General features: G+C 36.3%; 1 protein-coding gene across 3 annotated transcripts in view; it reads left to right on the top strand.

The window, feature by feature from the left end:
- Positions 1–22,177, top strand: part of ARHGAP42 (Rho GTPase activating protein 42) — a 379,722-nt gene that overhangs the window by 104,752 nt on the left and 252,793 nt on the right. For all 3 annotated transcript variants that reach the window (XM_072611294.1, XM_072611293.1, XM_072611296.1), the window contains exon 4: positions 12,998–13,059. In XM_072611294.1, coding sequence (XP_072467395.1) covers positions 12,998–13,059 — 62 coding nt within the window. The remainder of the gene's footprint in view (positions 1–12,997; positions 13,060–22,177) is intronic.

The raw sequence follows: 22,177 nt of genomic DNA, 5'->3' as shown, positions 1-22,177 counted from the left end.
TTAGATTTGACAATTAAGGAATCATTCATAATATTTGGGATATTGACATTAAAAAAAAAACAACCCCAAACTGTTGTTCTTAAGTTTTTGAATGAATGTTATAGCTAGATTATTGTGAACAACAATTTGATCTCTGATAACAGTCCTATTCTAGTTCATTTCATTGATGGAATTCTCCAGGATATTTTGAAGTCTGTGTATTTCTAGCATGAAATTTACTTTTTGTCAGTTCCTGAAAGATAGGGAGCTGTTGGTAGGGAATTCTAACCAATAGAACGTGCCTTCCCAGGTATTGGACTGGTATTAATTTGTATAGCCTGTATTGCAGTTATATTGTCATGACTACTTCTAACATAGTTTACATTAATCACTAAGTTCCTAGTCCTTACGATTACCTGGTAATGAACTATCCTGAATCTCCATCATAAATAGCTTTCAGTTTCCACAAAGAAATTTGTATGATTCATCAATTTATTCATTTTAATTTTTGGATTGGTTTGTCATTGACTGAGTTTCTGCTGTTATCCTCAGAAGACCTTTTGACCTCCACTCTTGTAGCTTAGATTTTTTATTCAAAGATATATACCTATTATCCAGCTTGCCTCTTACTTGAAATGATATATGGCCGTTGCAAAAGTATTTCTGTAGGTTTATGACCTGTTCAGTTCTTTAATATCTCTTTTTGCCAGTCCTTTTCCTACTTTTTGACAGGGAAGTGTTAATCTTTTATAGTTGCCTATGTTTTGTGAGAATATTTTCTAAATGGGTGGGTTCATGTTACAATTCAAAAATACCATTAGCGCTGGTATTTAATAGATATTAATTGTTTCAAATGGGTTCTTTCCATTCAGTTTTGATTTTAGAATGCTAGTTTTTATTTAAAGTTTTTAAAAATTTTGGACTTGCCACCAAATAAAACAAGCATTTTCACATAAAAAAATAGAAAAGCAAAAAGGATGGTACATGAAACTGTGGATATCAATTACATACAGCTTGCTTTTCCTTTTAGTAATAAAAGATATTTGCCATGTAACTTTCAAAGATACGCTGCTTGTCTATGTCACCTGCTTAATGAATGTTAGTTATCTGGAATTGAAAAGGACCACACATTTAGAGCTAGAAGGAAGCTTAGAGGACAGATAGTCCATCCCCTCATTTTACAGATGAAGAAATTGAGTCCTGGAGATGGTAAGTGACTTGCCCAGGGTCAAACAACTTGTTAATTTCTGAGGCAGGATTCTAACTCAGATTTTCCTGGTTCCAAGGTCAGCAGTCTTAAAGAGTGGACCCTGATGATGACAAGAAGTTTGAGGTCCCTCAGGTCAGGACACACTTTCATAAATGTGATTCACTCCTTCTCTTCATTATTCTCTTTAGTTCTGGACCCAAGCCCATCTTTCATTTACAGCTCTTCTTGGATAGTTAGATAGATAGATGAATGGATGGATGGATGGATGAAGGAACAAATCAAAAAGCCTTTATTAAGTGCCTTCTTTCTGCCAAGACCTGCTAAGTAATGGGGATAGAAATAGGGGAATTGAGGCTGTCTCTGTCTGTTCTCATGGACCTAATTATTCTAATTAGAGGAAATGGTATAAATTAAAGAAAATTTAGCTCTTGACCAAGTGGAAAGGCCTGAAAGTCTTATGGTTTTCAGCCAGAAGGTACGTGGCACAACCTGGAGGTCCTTGGGTTACTATAGGTACATCAGATGCTAGTGCTGGGGGATTCAGGTGAATACTACTTGTTTAGTTGCATATCAAATTCTGATCTTTTTTGCATTTGGAGTCAAAACTTTGGTTTAAATCCTGGCTCTGTTACTTACATACTGTTTGACCATAGGTAAGTTATTTAACCTTTCTGCCCCACAGTTTTTTCATTTGTAACATATGGTAGTTGGATTAGATCAGAGATGGCACTTGTACTACTCACAACTGGAACTAGATTAAAATGTAATTGGAAAGTATTTAACAAAATAAATAAGTCACTGTGACCAAAGAGGATCTTTATGTATGGTTTAGAAACAGGTGCCTTTCTTTCTATTTGAGTTTGATATCACTGGACTAGGTGATTGATCATTAAGACTTTTAACAGCTTGAGAACCTGCCATTTTCCAAGAGGAAAAGTAATGCAATGTTCCCAGGATTCATTCACTTATTTTAGTGTCATTTGTGAAAAAGAGCACTTGGAGAACTTCAACTCATAAGATGCCAAAAAATGAAAATATAAAGTACCTAAAGTTACTTTATAACAATTTTTAGAGTTGTGATTTCCTTTCACTATGTGAATTATTCCTAGAAACTTTGTTAACCTTCATTTGATATTTACTATAGCATAAACCAAAAGTGACCTAGGGCATAATTCTAAATCTGATATTAAATTTTCTGGGCAATATTTTTACTTGGTCTGATTCTGGCATTAAATCACTTAACTACCTATGTGCCTATTGACTGTTTTATTTCCTAAAGTGCAAGACCTAGACCTGAATTTTCTTGACTTGTGAATTAAAAAGTTAATATTTTTTCATAGCGTTGGTAATATGGTATTTAAAAACAAACCCAAATATATCTATGTAGTTATCTCCATGAAAAAATAGTTTTTAAAAAGAAGAGCAAAACGTGTGTTAAATTTATTGTCATTTGGTAAAGTTCCAGAAAGGGTGTGTTAAATTTATTGTCATTTGGTAAAGTTCCAGAAAGGACAGCTGGAAACCTATTTTTATTGTGGAAATCTTAGTACAAATAATAGTAAGACATACAGTTGCTTTTACATGTTAAAACTCTTCTTAGATGTCATTCTTTTTCTACCATTAAGCATTATCTCACCCATTTTATTAACAAAAATTTATATAGGAAATAGCAAAACGATTCAGAGGGGGTGTGTGTGTGTGTGTGTGTGTGTGTGTGTGTGTGTGTGTGTGTGTGTGTGTGTGTTGGGCCACATTGATCTTGTGAGTTGATGAGTTTTTAAGTACTTTTGGAAGATATACTGGGACATCTTTTGTCCTCATACCATGTCTTCTGTACACTATTGAAATTGTAATTGGTGTGGCTATCACTTTATAGATTCATACCAATGCAAGAGAAGTACCATGATGAAAGTTTTGGGCTAAAGGATTCCAAAGTAAAGAGTGCAAAACGTCATGTCCTAAGCTACTGCTGTCATGAAAAGCTTAAAGATGCCCAGCTTAATCCTACCTTTCCTACAAATGAGCCCAGGGATTATTTCTGGGTCTGGGTCTTCTGAACCTTTGAACTAGAAATGACAGAACAAATATGACTACCAGGAAGCTGATGCACAAGATGAGTGAAGTTTTTATAAGAGAGTGCTTGTTTGCCTTTGATGAATTCAAGCTCTCTGGTCCAGATCAACTGTATCCTTGGAAGTAGGAAGGTCCATCCATCTCTCAGGACATCTTTGTAATTTTGTTATGTCATTTACTAGCTATCAAAGTAGAGTTTGGACTGTCTAACTGACCAAAATGCTATAAGGTTCACATTGGTAAAATAAATTTGTTCATTTACTAATAGTGGTCAGAAGGTTTCTTCATGACTTTGAGTTTGTCTAATTGAGACCAAAAAACTATAATGAAGTAGTATATTTTGAATGGCAATGTGTGTGCGTGTAGGCTTATTAGAATTTGGTCCAGGGTAAGAATACGTACTAAATGTATCTGAAGAGAGCTCTCCCTTTAAGTAATATTTATAATGTTTAAGGTTTAGCATTTGTGACTATTATATCTATTTTGACTACTTTTATCATGCCTTACACAATGTAGGATCATAGATTTAGAACTAGAAGGACTATAGAAATCATCTAATCTAACTCTCTCATTTTCAAGTTGAGGAGATTGAGGACTAGGGAGAGAGAAAGTAGCTGCCAGAAGGAAGCTAAAAAGCATTCCCAACAATTTTGAAGTTTTAGGTAAGAAACTGAACTGAATAGATCAGTTAGTCCTTAAGTATTTGTTAACTTTGACTATGTGTCAGACACTGTGCTAAACCCTGGGGATATAAAGAAAGTTAAAAGACAGTCCCTGCCCTCAACTCACGTTCTAATGGGAAGCCACATGTAAATATACTGTAGGTACATATAAGCCATATAAAGGAGATAAGAAAAGGGATGCAGACGTAAATAAAATAATTTGGGAAAGTGAACATATGACTAAGAAGATAGTGTTGGAGAAGGTGGTTTGGACTTCTGGATTTAATATATGCAGATGATAGATGCCTGGCCAGAGCTGGAAGTCTTCTAATAGAAGCTGATAGAACATATTGACTGAGTGTCTTGAAAATCTGTTCAAAAGAGAATTATACTAAAAAACATGAGAGAGGAAGAAGGCTGTCTATCTATATCATTCACGGTCAATAGTTTGAGGGTAGCTCCTTTGAAGGAAGAGGAATAGCTTGTTGAGACATCCAAAAATTCCCTGGAGACAAAATGCAAGAAAGAGACTAATGATAAAACTCTTGACCTTAAATGTCTGTTTAGGCAACAAACAAAATGAAGCTAATTTCAGCTAAGAGGATGACTTTATGTTCCTGTGAAAAAGAGTCAGAGATACTAAAGCTCTAAATGAGCTCTTGCTGGCTTGGGGAAGCTGAGATCAACAAAAAGGATGGGTTTTTTGGTTTTTGTTTGTTTTTTAGTTACTTAGGGAGAAAAAGGCGGATCAAAGGAGGGATAAGAATTTTGCTGGGAGTAGATGAGATGATAACTGTCAACAGAGAGAAAGCAGAGTTGCTCATTTCTTACTTTGCTTCTGTTTTCTTTGCCAAAGAGTATATAACCTTTGCACTGGAAATGACAGAGCAGACATGACTAACAGGAAGTTGATGCTCAAGATAAGTAGGAAAATCACAAGAGATGGTACCTAGTTGCTCTTGATGTGTCCAAGTCACCTGGCCTTGGGTCCTAAATGAATTGAGCATGGTATTGCTAAATTATTGCCAGTGATGCCTGAAGGATTATAGAAAATAGGAGAACCTACCACAAGATTGGAAGAAAACAAACATCTCAGTTTCCCCCCTGAACCTCCTCCTCCCCCCAGATGAAGAGAGCAGTGTCTGCAAAGTATAAGCTAGTGAATGTGGCTTTGATTCTTGGGAAAATTCTAGAGGGATCATTAAAGAGGTGGTTGTGTTCATCCTTCTTGGCTGATGAAGACCATGCTATCGGAGAAATAATGACGTGACTTGCATTTGACTTTGTTTTGAGTGAGGGAGGGCTGTGCAGGTCACCAGCCTCACTTCTCCTCCAGAGCCATCTGAATCCAGTGACCAGATATTCATCAGGATGACTAGAGATGACCTAGGATGCACTGGGAGACCTTGGCCCCATAAAAAACCAAAGAAAAGAAGATTGCTGTAGTGAGAAACCCTTTTATGAATCAATTGGTCAGTGTTAATAGGAACCTCCAAAGATGAGTTCTTCTACAGCGTCAAGTGGAAAAAACCAGTGTACAGAACAAAGGTCCAGTTACCTGTCTCCTTTTGTCAAGCTTTTATAAATTTTCTGGCCAAATAATAACATATTAACTATATCCACAAAAATCATCAGATTTTTTTGGTAAGATATTAGCAAAAAACAGGAATATGTGAAAGAAAATCCATTCAAAAAAACAAAATACATAAAATAGCTGAGTTAACCTACTGAGACAAAGTCAGTATTTACATAATTAACTACAAAACAATTTGCAAGAACAAAAGAAATTATTCAAGTACTATTCGTTGTTAAGTTAGTTTGATTGGGCCTAAAAATGAGAATACTATTAAACTGATTTTTGCAGATTTAGTGGTATGCCAAATAGACTATTATAGACCTAGAAGGAGGTGGTGGGGAACATATCAATGATTTCATCAAGAAAAGATCATGCTGGACTAACTTAATTTTGCTTTTTAACAGAAAATGAATATAATTTATCTATATTTAAACAAAACTATTAACAGATATTTCTTAAATGTTCTTGTGAAGTAGATTGGGAAATGTGACCTAGACAGTAAGACAATTAGATGTATTCAGAGCTGATTAGAAGAATAGACTTAGTAGTTCATTTTTCAGTGTCAGTTTGATAGGAGACCTCCTATGTAGATCCTGAGGAATCTGTGCATGGCCTTGTGCTTTTTAATATTTTTATCAGTGACTTGGATACAATCTTATATGACATGCTTATTAAATTTTTACATGACACCGAATTGGCTGAATTAATTAACACTGGACAGTAGAATTAGCATCCAAAAAAAGATCTTGACAGGCTGAAACAAGGGACGAAGAATCTTTGGATATGGTAGGAACTAAGTAAATATGTGTTGAATGAGCTCTTCACTGGGCTGTGGCGATAGAAAGGTTCCTGTCTTTAAGCAGCTCATAGTTGTAAGCAATCAGGCATATGCACAAATATGTAGCAGCTGTGCTTTAGGCAGAAGGATGAGACTTCTTGTTCCCCATCAGAAAGGGGTGATCTTTCAGCTTCCTATTTCAGCTCTGGGTATATACAACACTGAGGCATCTATACATACATTTTTTAATTTATAAAATTACTTTTAAAATAAATTTTATTGATGCTTTTGAATTTTATATATGATACAGTGGTGGGGTAGGGCATACTGGTCCCTGGAGTCAGGAAGAGTCCCTGAGTTCAAATTTGGCCTCAAACAGTTACTAGCTGTGTGACCCTGGGCAAATCACTTAACCTCTGTCTGCCTCAGTATCCTTATATGTAAAATGGGGATATAATAATACCTACCTCCCAGGGTTGCTGTGAGGATCAAATGAAAATAATAATTGTGAAGTGCTTAGCATAGTATCTGACTCATAGTAAACGCTTTATAAATGTTAGCTATTTTTATATGTGTCAGTCATTTCCCAAGTCTACTCATTTGTTGGGCACACATACTGAACTCTTTCCTGTATCCCAGAAAAGAGCTAAGCAAGATCTGCTAACCACGTTTCCTGGTCTGACAGTGTTATGCAACCTTGGGTACCTGGTGTTCCCTTCCCCTCTGTTCCCTGTTTTTCCAGAGGTGGGATGTGTGTCTGTCATTGTCTGTGCTCTGGACCTACACTTTCTTGACCTGTCCCACCAGAATCAGCGGTCCCTGTTCTCTTAGTAATATCAAGCTCCCATAGGACTGGCCAGTGGGGGATTCTCTGTTTCCCTTGGGTACTGAGCAGCATTTGAACTGCTTGTTCTCATCACTCTCACTAGGAAGTTGGGCCTCTGGGGGCTTAGTGTATAATTGATTAGCTTCTAATTGTTCTTCCCAGAAGTATTTCCTCTTGAGAAAGGGCTCTCAGGGCATGTTCTCATTCCTAGGTCCTCCCACTGGGTTTGGGGTTGGTTGGAAATTCTTGAGTTCTTCATTCAGTCATATGTTCATTTTCCTTCTACTTAGGAAACTACCTAAGAAAGTTTCCTTATCTTGAAAGGACTGTTCTGGTTCTGTCTCTTTGAGTGCTGGGGTGATTTGCCTGCTCTGTCTCACCCTACACCAAGGAATTATGTCTTCCCACGTTAGGGCCTTTTCAGTGTGTCATTCTACATCTGTGTTCATCTTCCCCATGTGAAATTCCTGTGTCCGTGGGAATGGGGAGCAATGTACTTTTTCTGGATATAATTATATAACATGGATGAGTTGTTGGCCTGTCTCTTACTCTTCCAGAACAAGGCATCTTTCTATCTCCTTCTACTGCCAGCCTGATCTCCCAGATAGGATGCAGAGAAGCTCCATTGCAAAGAAAAGCAACCGTTGGGTCAGCTTCTTTTCCCTTGCTTTGCCTGTCCTTTTAAGGTAGGGGAGTGGCATCCTTTACTTATTGATGAACATTCTCACACCTGGTCATACCCTTCACATCCCAGCAACTCTGAATGCTTGTAGATCATCATTGAAACCTCACTACCACCTGATTCCTCATTTCTATCCCCCTCACCCCTCCTTTCCTTTATCACCTTTTCTTTCCATTTCTGTTCTCCATGATGCTATTTGGCTTGATTAACAAGTACATGTAGTAGGATTATAAGACCAGAAAGGAATGATCATGGAGGGCTTGGAATACCAAGTTGAAAAGCTGGAACTTTTCATTAAGTAATGGGAAATCAAGGAATGGAGAGCTGGAGTCTTCTGTCCGTAGCTGGGAAGGGAAGACCCTCAGGATTCCTGGGTAAAAGAGAAACAATTACCATTTAGTTATTACTTCTAAGACCTAGACTCTTGCTAGAAGTAGGACAAGAAAGAGCTGAACTGGGCTCTCAGAGTAGCTGCAAAGGGGTAGTTACTCAAGGGATGGCCCCTTTAATTAAAAAAATAATCAAACTGGGAGGGGGAGACCCTCAGGGTTCCTGGGTAAACAATTGCCATTTAGTGGGAGGAAATGAGGGTAGGAAGGGAACAAGCATTTATTAAGCTCTCATCATGTACCAGGCACTGTGCTAGGTGCTTTACAAGTATCTCATTTGATCCCACAACAACCTTGGGGAATACATGGTATTTTTATCCTCATTTTACAGTTGAGGTAACTGAGGCAAATAGCAGTTCCATGATTGCCCAGGGTCCTGCACAGCTAGTAAATGTTTGAGGTCAAATTTAAATTTAATGATCATCATAACTACCATTTATGGTAGTTATGTGCTGGACACTGTGCTAATGAAGTGCTTTACAATTGTTACCTCATTTGGACCTCACAGACAAACTCTGAAAGGTAGAGGCTTGCATTATCCCCATTTTACAAAAGAGGAAACTGAGGCAGACAGAGGTTAAAATGACTTGCCCAGGATCACAAAGCTAGTGAGTATCTGAGGCTGGATTTGAGTTCCAGACTTCCTGACTGTAGCCCCAGGGCTCTACCTAGTGTGCCACCTAGTTGCACTACCCTAGCTTGACTCTGGATTCCAGAAACCCTTAAATAGCAGGTTTTTTGTGGTGGTTGCCCTCAGATGGCAAAAGGCAGTATTCAGCCACTTAAAGACTTGTAACTGTAGCTGACCCCAAAACTTAGAATCACTCTTAAAAGCCCAGCAGTTACAGATCTATGTATTTTTTCTACATCCTCTCTCCTCCATCCTAAGCTAGTTCTATGTTGCTAATTCTTTGAAAAATGTGAGAAAAGGAGGTAGAAGAGTTTGTGGGGATACACCAAGGTTGTTTGAACCTGCTGAATCAGAGGTGCTAGTTACACCTCAATTCACTGAAGACTGAGGGAGATTTAAATTCATAGAGGTGCTTTGGTAATCTCCTGTCCAGAGGGGGATAATTGTAATCATGCGAGTCTTTAAGGTCTTTAAGGAAGGGAGTATGAAACAAGAGGACTGATGACTTGACTTTAGGGAGTATCAGCTTTTAGAAGTGGACTGAGGAGCCTTGAAATGGTTACCCCATAGTTAAAAAAAATTTTTATATAGTCCTAAAAAATATTTGTGTATTTGAAAAAAAGAAGCATTTGAATAAAAAGAGCACCAAATTTAGAATCTGAGTATGAATTTGCTACTTTGTAACTGTGTGACCTGGTCCTAAGACCCTTCATGTCTTTAACGCTATGGATTTCCTCATTTGTAAAAATGAGGCAGTTGGATTCTGAAGTCTCTTCCAGGTCTTAGTGGCACATTTGAACTCAGAGAATTTGAGGTTTCTCATTTTCTGATAAGGAAGAAATGCAGAATCGTAGTATTTGAGAATGTCAGAGGTCTAAAGTATCGATCCTACCTAGAGTATTTAGTCTACACATAATTATTTTGAGGAAACTATTATATTAATGTGAGCTGCTGCCATAATGAACATCATCATAACCTCCAGTGTGCCGGTATGTTTAAGCTGCGCCTTACTAGACTGGAAGCTGTTGAGGGCAGGGAAGATTGTTGGAATCATCTTTATATTCCTTGCCTAATAAAATACCTCTTAGAGAATGCATACTGTTAACTAAACATTTAATCTGTTATTCAGTCCTTCAGTGAGTATTATTGTTGAATATCATAATAGTAAAGCAGAAAACCAAATTTAACACAAGTGAACTGACATAAAAAAGGAAGGGTTTTTTTTTTAATATCAGTCATATGAAATTTCTATCCACAAGTGTTCTTTTCTCTTCTGGAATCAACTAAGCTGTGCTGACTAAACTGGCTTGAAATGTTATCCCCTAGATTACATCATTTTGGATTCCAGTCACAATTACCATAACAGAAATCAAAGGATTAGTTAAAAGACCTAGGGCAATCTGATAAACACATTAATGGTCTAGGAACCAGCTACAAATCAAGAGAAGTAACTTTTGGAAACTTTGGGGGCAATTGTTTGTCTAGAAAAGGGTCCAAGTGAGATTCCAGTTTTGGCAAGAAACGAAACCTGTCAATATTGAAGGTATGTTTATATCCTGGATTCTACCATCAATGATTTAGGAAACAGACATATATGGGAACCGTGTTCCAAACTGGTGGCTACAACATTCTCCATATAGCTTTAGCTTTTTTTTCTGCTTTGATGAAAATATCATTTCTATGTAAGTCTGCTATTTGATTCAAGATTCTCCTTGACTTATCAAAGAGATAAATAAAATCATTGCAGTGGTTTGAAAGAAGGAGATGGGGATGAGAGATGATACCATGCTTGTCTAGTCAGGATGAAAAAAGGAGAGGAAACAATTATAATATACATTTTTATTCTTATTCTCCCATCAGTTATAGAGATAATAATGAAAAGAAATGATTTTTTTTGTTTTATAATCATTAATGTATGAAGTTATTGTATGGTGTTTTACCATTCAGATATCACAAAATTACTTCCCCTCCTTCCTTTTCTTTAAAAACAACAGCAACAAACCTAGAGTTTTTCTCCCACATGATTAACAGGAACTGATTGGTTCCCTGGCTTCTAACTTTCTTTATTTTATAGAATAATGAAGGTGCCCAATCACCCCTGGTAATTTGGCTGTATGTAATTGTTCTCCATTCAAGGGTTCTTTTTAGGTAGGTAGCCCAAAGATGGAGGGAGGGAGGGACGTGAAATAGAATTAGAATAGTATATTAGTGAATGCAACAATTCAAGCAAAACAGTTTTACATTTTGTTAATCTCGAATGGTATTTATTTCCATTTTTATGGTGTCTTTGTGGCAGGTTAGAAGACTAAGTTAATGACAAATTTTTTTTCCAGATGACTGCATCAGTAATGCATCAGACATGTCTTTTCCTTTCTTTCCTCTTTCCAATTATAAGCAGTATAAGGTAATATTTGTGGAAAGGGCTTTAATTCTTTCAGGTGCCAGGAGTATTTGAATAACTTGCCTAATGGCGAGAAATGGAACCCTAAAAACCAATAAAAGTGCTCAGTCTAAACCAGGGCATATTCAGGCATTAAAACATCAGATTTAATCGTCTTAATAAAACATTGGAACATTTTAGGGAACACTATTAGATATCTATTTTGATCCTCCCTTTGAAGGCAGGGAAAATGGGGAGAAATCAATGCCAACCATTTACTGGAATGAGATAAATGAGTAGGCAGTTGGGAGATTAAAGGCATTATTTATAAGCCGTTAATGATCACAGTTGCATGAGTTGTTCTGTGCCATAAGGAACATTATAAGCATAAGTAGCCCTGGAAAAGGAGGCATATGTATGTAGCAAGAATAAGTGACAAAAGATGTTATCAAGTCATTAAAGGATAAAAAGGAAGGTGTCTCTAGCATCTTCTTTTAGTACTTTATGGAGATGTTATAGGAACATAGTAAAGAACTGCATAGTTATGATTATTAGACCAATACCACCAAAAAGATCCAAGGAAGAAGAAAAGGACCCACATGTGCAAAAAAGAAAAGTTGTTGCAGCTCTTTATGTTGTAACAAAAATCTGGAAATTAAGGGGAGTGTTCATTAATTGAGAGAATGGCTGAACAAATGGTATGTGAATATAATGCTATACTATTATGCTATGAGAAATTATAAAAAGGATAGCTTCAAAGAAGTTTTGTATGATCTGATGCAAAGTAAAATAACCAGAACCAGGTGAACAGTTTTTATAGTAACTGTTAAGAGAAACAACCGGGAAAGACTTAAAAGCTCTTATAAACATAGCAACCAACCTGCCTCCAAAGGCCTAATGATGAAACATGCTGCCCACCTGTTGAGGGAAAAGTGATAGACTCAGGGTACAGAATGAATCATTTATATAAAAGGTGCCGATGCAGGACTTTGCTTTGTGTGACCATATGTACTTGTCATAAGGATTTTGTTTTTCATTTTTTAAGGGAAGAGGTGGGGAGGAGGGAAGTAGGGAAAAAATGAATTGTTTTTTTAAAATAATCACATAGGACAAGGAGATGGGAGAGATTGTGATGTAGTAGTAGTAGGAAAAATCCATATCAATGAAAGCATGATTCAGAGTATCAAACTAACTATATTTAAGCTCAAGATCACCAAAGAGGTAAGGCACTAGCTAGATCATGCAGTGGAGAGAGCACTGGGTCTGGAGGCCACTTTATTCCGGGCAGCATGAGTAACATAGCTGTGTGTATTGCTAGTAAAAATAGGAAGAGGTGACAGATTAAAGAGATTTTGGTAACAGAGTTGATGGGGCTTAATGGCTGAGTTTAGTTTTTGAGATGTAAGTGGAATAATTGGTAGATTGTTCCAAATGTGATACTGAAACCTAGGAGGGAGATTAAGGCTGGAGCTAGAATTTTGTTAATCATTTTCAGGAGTTGAGGTTAGATAGCCCATGCAGAGAGAACTACTTTATTATATGGTGTATCCTATTTTCAGTCAACATTTAGTAACTTTCCCTTTCTTTGAAATTTTTACGTTTCATTCTCAATGAAAGAGGCTAAGGTTGGAAACACTATAAGGACTCAGAAAAAGTTTGTGTGTAGCATACATGCATACATACATACATGTATAATATATATATTCTGCCTCCATAACATCGGTCTTTAGATGATAATACTCTTTGAAATAAGACTTTCCTGTATTCTTTCCAATACAAGAAAACTAATGACTCCTTTTCTTTCCTTTTAGCTCAGTCATTAAAAGAATTTGCTCGATTACTTATTGCAGTGGAAGAAGAGAGGAGAAGACTGGTATGTATTATTTTCTACCATTTTGAAATGTAGCCATTTGTACAATCTCAGAAATGATGGCATGCATTCTATTTTTTAAAAATGTATTTGGTCAATGATATATGTGGTTTGGCACATTTTACAAAACCCCAGTATATCCACATTTGAAGCTCCCACAGTGCATGAATTCCAGAAATAGGCACTTAATAAATTCTGGTCGACTGACTGAAATAAAACAGCATCAAAGAGTAATTGTGGTTACTAATACATGCAGATACATTTCAGTAGTTTCCATTTTTTAAAAGGATGAAAGGTTGAATATTTTGTAAGTCAGTATCATTGTTAGGCAGTGTTTTTTTTAGAATCTTAATTTTTTCAGTGTTTAAAGTTGTCTTCATTTATGCAGCTATAGTACTTATCTCCTCTGTTCTTTCAGTTCTGCTTTGTTCATTTTGCTTTACTTTGTAGAGGTCTCACCGTGCTCCTTAAGTCTTAGTCACTGTACCTTATACTGTTAGTACCATTCTAGGTCATTCCCATGTTAGAATTTTCTTAGCTGTTCCCCAGTTATTGTTTCCAACATTCTGCTGTTCATAAATAATGCTGTGATGATTTTTTTGTTTGCGCAGCTAGGTCTTTTTGTTAGTAAACCCCTTGTGGTTTATTGAGTTTTAGTCTCTGGACACAGGGAGGTAGCATTAAATTAGTTAGAATTGAACTATAGAAGTAGAAAGGGATCTGAGAGGTCAATTACTCTACTTCTGATTCTTTGGTACTTTGAAAAATGCCATTTTCATTTGTGTGGATGCCCATTACATTGATGCAGATTGTAATTAGTCCATGGCTTCCCAGATCACTTATTTTTATGATTGAACAATCTGTGATGTGATAGCCTGCCTTCTGATAGCAAGCCTCTTTGGTTAGGCTCCTCTTCAGATGACAGACACATCATCAGAACCATGTTCAAAATTGTGATCCTATTTTTTGCTGGCATCTAGAAGTAACATTAAATATTATCTTCTTTGGGGCCTCTTCCTCTATTACTTTCCTGAAAGATAACTCTCTTAACTCTCATTGGTAGAAGTGAAGTTTTTTGAAACCTTGAATACCAAATAGAATGCAAAGGAATATCTGAAGGTGGCATAGAGGTAGAGGATTAGTATTATTAATGGCCTGAAGGGTGGTGCTTTTTTTTATTTGACTTAGACATAAGAAAATGTAGTTTCATTTGACCCATCATTTGAACCAGTTAGGTGCTTATTTTCTGTTGTTTCATGTAGATTGGTTTTGTTTCTTTTTGTACTGTTAAATTTCATAAAAAAGTAAACATAATGTCTCTTTTGTTAAGGAGCCTAAGTTGTACTGTCTTCTTTGAACATTTTATTAGTAAATGGAATATCTTTACTTAGTTAATTTAAAAGAATAATGGAACTTTTGGGAAGGAAATTAAATCAGTAGTTTTGCTCCTCAATATCTTCTCCAGATGAATCCAAGAAAAATGACCACTGAAGTTTCCATGGAGACTGCACATAATTCAAAGTGCACCTGGGCAAATGCAAAAAAAAAATATCTGATGAGTCTTAAGCCAAAAACAAAAAAAATCTGAATTTTTTAATTTCCAGCCTAGAATATTTTGATTTACTAAGTTGTTATGAATAGATAGGCCATGATCATTTTAAGCTTCATAGCATCTCATATTCCTTCTCTCCATTCGTACAGCTGCTACCACAGGATAGAACTAGTACAAAACAGAACAGAACTCATCTTTCAAATCTAAACTCCCTTCTCTCTTCCAAATTTCCCTCTTACTTTCAAGTATACCACCATCTCCTTGTTACCTAGGCATGTAACTTCAGTGTCATCTGTGACACCTTACTCCACTCATACCAAACAACCAGTCTGTTTCCAGGTTTTGCTCTTTCTACCTTCCTTTCTCATAGGTGTTCCCTTCTCTCTACTCACACAGGTGCCATCTTGCTACAGGCCCTCATCACCTCACATCTAAGCTATTGCAGTAGGCTTCTGGTTGCTTTCCTGGATAAGTTCTTCCCCCACTGTGGTCCGTCCTGTATTCAGCTATCAAAATGACCTTACTTGAGTGGAAGTCTTGTGAAGTCACTCCCTTCTCCCTCACCCCATTCATTAAATACCAGTGTCTCCTGTTATTTCCTACCTATTGGGAATTATGGAAATTATAAATGGAGTCATAGGGAAATTAACTGAGACTTTTTCCAGGAATGGTACTTGTTGATTTGATAACTGTTCCCAGAACAGGAAGTTAGAATGGCATGGCTAATTGTTGTGATATGGTAGGAATATACCAGAGTGCGGCAGTGGTCAAGTGAGGTTGTCTAGTTGTAGTTAACTCTCAGCAACCTGGATAGTATGGCTCCAGGGTAGGAGCTGGAACTAGAGAACTAGTTCAAAAGGGAAAAGGTTGGGGATTTGTGTGGAGCAACTGCAGCAGTTACTCCAATAGAATCTCATACAGGAGGGTAGCTAGGGTGCTGTAGTAGAATCTGATGGAATATGAGTGCCTTGAGTTCCTAGAACATAGGTACTCATTAAGTGATTGTTGAATATTCTCTCTCTGTCTCAGTGCAGTTGTGGGTGCCATTTTCTCCATGCATAGATTGGACTTTTTCAATCATGATCTCTTCAAAGAAGTTGTACCAAGTGTGAATCACAAATGTCTCCATTTGCTCTGTTTTATGCACTCAGTAATTCAACTTGTATTATTATTTTTAATTACCTCACTAGTTTACAAGTTTCATGAGGGCAAAAATTGTTTACTTTTTCATCTTTGTGTTCCAGGCATCTATCATAACGCCTTGTACCTATAACAAGTATGTTTATGTGACTTAAATTACAATTATAATATCCCAGGGTTGAAAGGGAACTTGAATGTCAACTTTTTCAACCCTAACCAGAAACATGAAATTTCATCTATTTTCTTTGACTACCTGAAGTTTATTCATGGCATATATTGCAAGAATTTATTACTATGACATTTGGTTAACCAGATCTCTCCATTCTTTAGTGTCTATGGATAAATGAAAATTGTTCTTTTCACTCACCTAATTTTAGAAGAATAAATCAAGCTTAAAACCTTACAGATAACTTCTTTGTAAATTGTTTCATTTAGCTTCACTTGACAGAGGCTTATTTTGTTTTGTTTTATTGGCAGTTTGAAATATCAGAAAGCTACTCTAGGCTTGAACCCATCTTGGCATTAACAAGTAGTACCTGAAACTGAATTACATGTGGAACATATATAACATGTGTACTTGCATCATCTTATCCTTCACCTTTGGGGACATAGCCTACATTGTTTAAATCTCTTTTGTCATTAAAAAAAAAAGCACAGTAGAATTACATCATCTCCCTCACATTGTGATTTATAAATATAGAAGAAATACAGAGTTTAGAGGGAATATAATGTTTTAGAAGCTAATTCTCCCTAGTATCCTGTTATATGTCTGGAGAAATCAAGTGTGCCAGAAATTGTGCTAGTCTCTGGGAAGAGGAAGAAAAAAAATTTAAAAAAACTACTAGGCCTCAAGGAGCTTATGTTTTATTGACACAACATAGTGAATGTGGAACATCTAAGAAATAAGCAGCTGCAAAATCAAACACAACCATGGTTGTAGAATATTTCCAAGTAGTACTTCAGTCTTGGAGGCTGATTAAGATTACATGAAGATGCATCTGGTTTTCTTTAAATTATTTTAGTACCTAAACCATATTTATGGTTAGATTCAAGTAAGAGTTTGGGTATTGCTTCCAAAAAACTGAATTTTCAGTCTTAGTTACCATATTGAATTCTCACATTCAGTTATTGAGTATTAAAAATCTCTAGAAAGCACTTGAAAAGCACTCCAGAAAGGCAGGGTAATATAAACCCTTTAAGTGATCATCAAAATTGAAATTCAGTCTAGGTAACTTGTCAGAACCTAGGCAGATACCATCCTATGGTCAAATTGAGCCACTCAGTAGAGGTGGTACATCACTAGCTTCTCAAAACTTCCAACATGATCCTGGGGCAACACAGAGTCACGATTCTTCTGTTACCTCTGCCTACTCCATATCTTGGGTCTTTTGACCCAGCTTGCTTTGTGTTCACTTCTGGAGACTTTTTGGACTTTTATCTTCTCAGGTTTGTCCCTGGTCTTGGTCAGTGCTAAATTACCTTTGCTTACCCTTCTCATTTTGATCTCTCTGGGGAGTTCACCTTTCTAACCATGCTTGAAATCTTCCTTGTACCTACAATTTACTGTCTGATTACCCTTCCCCTTCCCCTGTACTATCTCTCCCACCCCCACTCCAAAAGAAAATGGTGGACAGAATATATTGTCATGAAGTAGGGCACACTGCTTATTACATTAGATTTCTAAAATGTGGCTCTAGTTCCTCTGATCCTCCAAACAATATCTTGAGATACCAGCCAACTTCTTCCATTCTTGGTTCCCGTGGGATATGGCACTAAATTTAGTTATTAAGTGCTTTAGCTATTAGGGGGAGATGGGAGGTAGGATAGAAAGAGGTAGGCAGAAATCTACCTTTAACACAAGTACCCACTTTAAGGAATATTTAAAGTATTATAGAATAAATGAAATAATTTGATGCACATCTGATAACTTTAGAAATTTTACGAACAGTAATAACCTATTTCTGATAGTACTTTTAAAAAATAGGGAAGACCACAGGATCATTATGGGCCAGTGAATTATCTCAAATTAACCTTCAAATACTTAGGGATTTGGAGAATACTGAACACATTTCACTAAGCATTTTTCCATCATTTTGAAACTGGTATGTATTTCAGGGGAAATTTAATCCATATGTTACTGATTCATTGACACTCAATTTATCAAATTACTGGTTTGTGAGAGCATATAATCCTTAAGCAAGTCTAATAAACCTTCTTTTTTGGTCAGTGTTTTTAAGCCTTATTTTCTTTTAACTTAATGCCACCTAGCCAGTGCTAAATGAACCTTGAACCTGGAAATGATTAAGTTTGATTTAAATCAAGACTCTGTAATGTTGAAGAGAATTTGCAGTAGTTGATGAATTTCACATTCCTTTCTAATAGCAACAATTTTTCTTTTATTGATTTAAACTTTTATAATTTTTTTGCAATGTAATTATTGATTCACTAAATAATATTGTGATTTAAACTAGATACTACTATCTACAGAGTCTAGTAAATTTAGAAATCATCCAGTTATTTTCATTGTCTCAGATAAAATATAAATAAGTACTCAATGAATTTTTGATGTCTTTTGGTTGTACATTTAACTTCTGTTGGAAAAAAAATGTTAGGTATGTGCTAACATACCAACATTCTTATTCAGTGACTGCTTTATGCCACCTGAATCATCCAAAGCTGAAAATTCCTTTAAGAATGATTGGGGGGAGGACGGGTGGGAAAGAAAGGAAGGAGGGAATCAGTTCTAGTCTAGACTGAACAGGAAGAGTAGGATTTTAAACAGGTTTGTTGTATGTTTCTAGACTATTTGGACTTTGGTAGGATTCCTCTTCTTCCTCTACCTCCCCCCCACCCCCCCAGTACTTTAAAGATGGGACAGAACAATAATTTTAACATTCACAGAATTACAGAATGTCAGGGTTGGAAGGGATTGAGAATCCATCCAATCCAACTGATACAAAAACCAGAATCCCTTTTATAGTATGCCTCAATAAGTAGTCATTCAGCCATTTCTTGAAGACATCTATTAAGGGACAGGATGCTTGGACGCCATGTAGCTCCTGGTACAGCCATCCCCCACACCCCCAACTTTTTGGCAAATTCTGATTTTTAGAAATTTTACCTAATTCTTCCCCCTCTTAAAATTCTACCTACTAATTCTCATATGACATGATACCAAGGCCCTTTACTATCCTGGTCAAACTTTTCTCTTAACTCTAACTCTCTTTAGCTCATGACCCCTATATGGGCACAATATTCCATATGTGATCTGATCAGAGTAGGGTATAACTAGACTATCACCTCATAGTGCTGAACAATATACCTCTCTTAATGTAGCCTAAAATCACATTAATCTTTTTGGCTGCTCTCTTGCACTAATGACTCATATAATTTGTGTCTGCTAAAACTCCAGTACTTTTTATTTTTTTCCAGAGAAACTGCTATGCAGGCAGGTTTTCCCCATCTTACACTTATCAAGTTGATTTTTGGAACTCCAAAGCTTATTGAGGCTAAAAGTTTTGATAACATAGAATTCCGATATTGTTACCTTAGAGGTGATGAAATAGATATGGCAACCTCAGTAAATTTCTAAAAACATTGTAGGCTCCTTGAAGGCAGGCAACCTGACTTCCTGAATCTCTTTCACCTCACAGTGTCTAAAAGAGTAAACTGCAAGTCATATATATTCTCTGTTTCAGTGAGTTATGTAAGTGCATAATGGTCTTACTTCAACAACAATAGCAAAGTACTATATAATAACAACTCATTTGTTTTTAAAATACTTTTTATTTTCTAAAGTTCCCCCCCTTGACAAAAATTTTGGAGGAGATATCTTCTCTATTAATGATTTTTGAGTCATGCTTCAAAATTGCCTTGCTTACAGTCCCACCTGTGCCAGAGAAGTGTAAATTTGGGACAGCTTTCATCCTTTTTGAAAAGATTTCTGGCTTTGCCTTTGCAAGCTGCAGGGTCTCAAGTCTATTTTGCAACACGTAATTTACTGGGTTTGGGGGGAGGTGATTTTCTTTTACATTGTTGCTATTATTTGTGCATGCACACACACACACTCACACACACATACACACACACACATTCTCTCACATACATACACAGACACATACTTTACTTGGCTCTGCTTATTCTACTTTACATGTATTCTTTGTTGTTGTTGTTGTTTCTCACAGGACAGTAATCTTCCATTGCATTCATGTACCAAAATTTGTGTAGCCATTCCCTAGGCAACAGGCATCTTCTTTGTTTCCAGTCCTTTGCTGCCACTAGTACAAAAGTACTATTATAAATATGTTTCATGTATAAGTATACAAAAGGGAGCTTATTTTGATGACACAAAATGGAAAACCTTTTGCACAAACAAAATTAATGCATCTAGCATAAAAAAAGCAAGTAGTCAACTGGGGAAAATTGTATTTGACTTCTTGGATAAGGATTTGTTATTCAAGATATAGAGACAACTGGTGTGTGTGTGTGTGTGTGTGTGTGTGTGTGTGTGTGTGCGTGCGTGTGCATACATACATGTCATTTTCCAGTGGATAACTAGTCAAAGGATACAAACAAAGTTTTCAAAAGAAGAATTATATTTTTAATTTATTGTTTTATTATTTCAAGGATCCCTGAGATTATGGGTTCAATGAAGGGTGTATGGGTATTGCCTCCATTGAAGCAAAATCCCAGGCATTCCATTTTTTGTTTTTTTTTTTTAGGAAAGAGTCTCCATGAGTGGTTAGAGATCATTTTTTGTTTATTAATGGAAAACCTTCTGGCAATTAGGCTTTTTAAACTTACCTAGTGTGGTCCTTGAATGGCATATATATACAATCTGTTGCTTTGTCCGTAGCTGAAGTCTTTCAAAGTTTCTAGCAATTGGCAGGGCATGTACTCTACTGGGACAACCTTTAGGAATGAGAGAGAGAGAGAGAGAGAGAGAGAGAGAGAGAGAGAGAGAGAGAGAGAGAGAGAGAGAGAGAGAGAGAGAGATCTTTATAGGATAGATCTAGAGCTAGAAGGACCTTGGAGATCCATTTGGAAAGTCCACTTCTGTGCTGTTGTTGAAGAAACCAAACCTAAAAGCTTAAAATGGCTTGTCCAGGGTCAGAAGAAGAGTCAGGCACCTTCGTGGCATGATGTGTTCTCTTGGTTGTAGTTCATTTGAGATTTAATGGAATACAATATGGAATGTGGTGTTTTTAAAAAATCATTTAAAAATAAGAAGGTGATAGTCTTAAAATAATCTAATGGTATTTTGTATTCCTGTTAATCATTCCCCAGAGCCTTTTGCATTATTTCTTTTAGAATGAGACCCTGGCTTGAATGTCCAGTTGCATGAATTTCTCTTCTTGTTGATGGAAGTAAAATGTTGGCATGGGCTTGTCAGGGATGGGTGGGAATTTGCAAAAGCAGAGTGAAGAGAAGTCTCTTTGAGTTTTCTAGATTCTGGAAAGAAGTCATTATGAGTGGAACTGGGAGTCACTTTATTTTGGATACGTTAGAACCATTTTTAAAATGTCTTTGAGGAAAATTACTTAATTTGCTTTGTCTGCTTTAAGATACTATAATGACTGACTATGCAATCAAGGGCTATTAATGGGAATTAATAATTCCTCTTATGTCCATTAAATTTCATAGATAATATCTGATATAGGTGGGTCTAGAATTTGTAGTGAATATTCTGTCTGATCTTTGTATGTAGGGCCCTCCCTTTTAGTCATTTTGCTGGGTGTTAACATCTGTATCTCTAAAGGAACGTTATTACACTGTATTATGGAAGGATATATATAAATTGATACAAAGTGAACCGAACCAGCAGAATAACTTTTACATTGACTAACTATAACATTGTACACAACTATGACACAGTGACCAATCGTACCTACAGGAGACTGATGATGAAGAATGCTACTCGCCTTTTCCCCTGTCAAAAAGATATACAGAATGGGATAGGCATTTTCAGTCATGACCACGGTGTAAATTTGTTTTGTACTACTAAACTTATTTTGTTATAAAGAAGACTTTTTATTTATTTTATTTTATTTTATTTTATTTTTGGATGAGGGCAAGAGGGAAAGTTAGTCAGGGAATATCATTGTACTTTTAAAAAAAGAGGAAGAAAGAAAAGAGCCATAGTGAATCAATCATAAAAAAATAAACATAGGAGAGCAGAAGTAAGTTTAGAAGGGGGCTCAAAAGCCAGAGAATCTGGGTTCATATCCTATTTGTGGTGCTTATGATGTGTGATCTTGAATAAATCATTGAACTTTTCTGAATCACAGAGAAGCAGAGAAATTTTAGAACTCCTATGTTAAACCTAAAATATGCAAACAAATGAACAGCCCAAGCTATTATTAGAAATGTTCTTGTTTCTTGATATTCATCAAGTTCATAATGTAGAAAAATATTTTTTTAAATCTGTAT

The sequence above is a fragment of the Notamacropus eugenii genome, chromosome 5, assembly GCF_028372415.1.
Source record: "Notamacropus eugenii isolate mMacEug1 chromosome 5, mMacEug1.pri_v2, whole genome shotgun sequence".
NCBI lineage: Eukaryota > Metazoa > Chordata > Mammalia > Diprotodontia > Macropodidae > Notamacropus > Notamacropus eugenii.
Note: the sequence above shows the minus strand (reverse complement) of the source record. Positions and strands in the feature narration are given on the sequence as shown.